Genomic DNA, 3,023 nt, shown 5'->3' on the forward strand with positions numbered 1-3,023 from the left:
GATGTCTCATGGTGGGGCTAGACAAGTGACAGAAATGAACTTTTCCATTAAGGGAAAAATTGATTTCCAAAGGCTTTTTATTATTAACTTATGACATGCCGTATGTCCACTTCACTGTACGCGTTTGGGACAGAATAAGGACCTTCTTTGTGATCGCTATAATTTGTGCAGTATTTTTCATTATTGACCTTTAATTAATTCATAAATGTTAAAAGCTTGAATCAATATGATTATTTTGTGTATCCTTAAAGGTCCCCTGAAATGCTTAGAAACACGCAGCGTTCGTTACTCTATGTGTTGACTTCATTTGAACTGAAACAGGAAGACAGGGCGGGACGCCCCCATTGACTCGTCCAGAACTTCACGCCATCAAGGTTGGAATGCGTTTCTTGCAAAAATATACAGTGTGAGTTTTTGCTTTTGCAAAAAAGAAAGAAAGCTTTTCTTTTGATAGAGTTACGGAGACCCCTTGCGTTTAAAGAAATAAAGGAAAAGGACGATTTCACTGAGAACATTTAACTGATAGGAAACAAACAATAAATAAATTAAAATAAATATGTGAAATAAGAAGATAAACAGTCAAATGAAAAATATGAAACCGTGCTCTAATGAACACAAAACAATGTCTCTCTCAAACAGAGCACTGTAACAAAATCCCGCTCAACAGCAAGGACATAACAAAACATCCCACTTACACCTCTTGCCAACACAAAAGGAAGACGAGTGCGTTCGAGGTTGTTGAGATCAACCATCCTTGACAATCCGGGTGCCCTCTATGTAGCCATAGGGACCACGGTAGTAGGCTTTCTTCCCTGCAGCTCTAGCCTCACTGATCCTCGGCCATAGTGCAGTGCGGGCTTCTCGATCTTCCTTAGATAAATCTTCGGCGAACTTTATTCCCCTGAGTTTACAGACATCCGAGACTTTGGTGGAGCGCCAGAACTCGTCTCTGTGTTTCCGCATGCAGAACTGAATAATCACCTGCCTGGATTTATCCTTCGTTTTGGGGCCAATGCGGTGGACTGTATCCACGATGTCTTCAAGTTTGTGCTGCAGGTGAGGAGCAATTTCGGCTAACAGTGAGACGACTTCTCTTCGGATATCTTCGCCTGCGGTTTCTTTCATTCCGATTACTCTGAGGTTCCATCGTCTTTTGTAGCGTTCGAGCTCCGACGTGCGGCTTATCAAATCTGCGTGCGATGTGACAACAGAGGGGAGTTGTTTTTCGAACAAGTTTATTTTAGTTTTACAATCCTTTATTTCCGCCGCGTTGAATTCCACAGCTTTTGTCAGGTTGACGATCATTAGACTGTTCTCAGTAATTTTATGCTCAATGCTGCTCAGCTTCCCGTCTTGTAGATCGAATCTGGCAACTATGGTTTCCAGAAGAGCGGTGTTGGAAATCTCAGGGTTTTCGTCACCCTTCTGTTTCTTAGCCGAGGCTTTAGTTGGAGTGTTCTGCAAGGACGGAGATTCTTTGCGTTTCTCTTTGTGATCGACGTGGTCGACTTCCATGACGTATTCATGTTCGGCAAGAGCAGAAGTTTTTCCAGTCATCCCTTTTTGTCCTGGAATGACTATTTTCGGGTGATTAGAAGCTTTTTTTGTTGACATAGTCCAATACTCGCTGATACTCAACAATTAGGACGTGGAGCACACTGCCTTATAGATAACCTTAAGACTAACATATTGATATTACTAACACCCAAAAAACTTTAATTTTGATTTCATGGGGACTTTAAGTTCTTGCTAGATGCATGAGTTTCACCACCGCGTTCCGTGTCATAAACTAGCTAATAACTGCTTATTAAAACCAAGGCTGACGTCACTGTATTCTGTTTGCACCTATATCTTTATTTGTGCATCTATGAAATACATGATTGTTAGTTAATAAGCAGGGACGTTGTGTTTATCTAGAATGCGCTTCAGTGATGTATTTGTAATGTGCATCTTTTCCTTATTTTTAATCTTTTTTGTTAAGCATTAAATGTATATTGATAAGAAATGTGATTTATATGTAATAGGCTAATTTAATTCAGTGATGTTCTACATTGTTGTAATCTTTTGAATTTTCTACATTTCTTTAATGCAAAACACACACACACAAACACTCTTTTCAAACAGGATCCCAAGCTTGTAACGCACATGCTATCAGTCACAGCATATCCTTCATGACTACTAAAAATTACAAATTATATATAATTTAATTTCAAATAAAAGGAAAAAAAAGTGAGTTGAATCCAAGCAGCTCTAAAAGATTTTAGAATAGTTCTCTGCATCCTTCTGAAGGCACTCCGCCTGTGTTTGCAGTGTTGCGTTGACCATTTAAACATTTAATTACACAAACAAAATGTTTTACGTATTGTCTCTAAAAAAAAAATATCAACAGTGATTGATTAGCCTTTATTGTATTGTAGACGTTATTACTAAGCGAGGCAAAATTTTCTGAAATATCCTAAACATACAGTAAGAGCGCACGGTTTATCTGTCGATCAGATGTGTGTTGTTGGGTTTGTTACTATAGCAACAGTAGATCAAACAAATCAAACAATCATTGTAAAAAAACAAAAAAACTAATTTTGTTATGTCGATATCACAATAAAATTAAGTCGTGATCATGAGAGAACAATTTTCGTTATGCCGAGATAAGGAGAAAACAAGAAAGAAATATATTAATAATCCATGGCCTCTTAGGACATCAGTAGCTTTTTGACCTTGGTCTAGACAAATATTTTTAAATATATCCATGTTCAATTTCAAATCCTTTTCAAGCACACAGACAAACTCTCATTGGCTACGTTTACATGCAACCAAATAATCCGTTTGTAATCGGATTGACGGCACAATCGGACTGAAAAGCCTTCATGTAAATACCTTAATCGATCCGACTGAGCTCGATCGGAATGAAATTTCGATCGGATTGAAGGGGGTGGTTTATTCCTTTTCTAATACGATTATTATTAGGACTGCGCATGTGCAGTGACGCAGAAATAGCGTAATGACGTATGACGCGGGGAACGAAC

General features: G+C 38.4%; 1 protein-coding gene across 1 annotated transcript; it reads right to left on the reverse strand.

Moving 5' to 3' along the window:
• Window positions 1-376: 376 nt before the first annotated feature.
• Window positions 377-1,638, reverse strand: LOC107741836 (uncharacterized). The gene has a single exon (XM_016554614.1). The coding sequence runs from the start codon at window positions 1,612-1,614 to the stop codon at window positions 745-747; it is 870 nt and encodes a 289-aa protein (XP_016410100.1). The 5' UTR covers window positions 1,615-1,638; the 3' UTR covers window positions 377-744.
• Window positions 1,639-3,023: the final 1,385 nt, after the last annotated feature.

The sequence above is a fragment of the Sinocyclocheilus rhinocerous genome, unplaced genomic scaffold, assembly GCF_001515625.1.
Source record: "Sinocyclocheilus rhinocerous isolate Xijiao unplaced genomic scaffold, SAMN03320098_v1.1 scaffold3724, whole genome shotgun sequence".
Lineage (NCBI taxonomy): Eukaryota > Metazoa > Chordata > Actinopteri > Cypriniformes > Cyprinidae > Sinocyclocheilus > Sinocyclocheilus rhinocerous.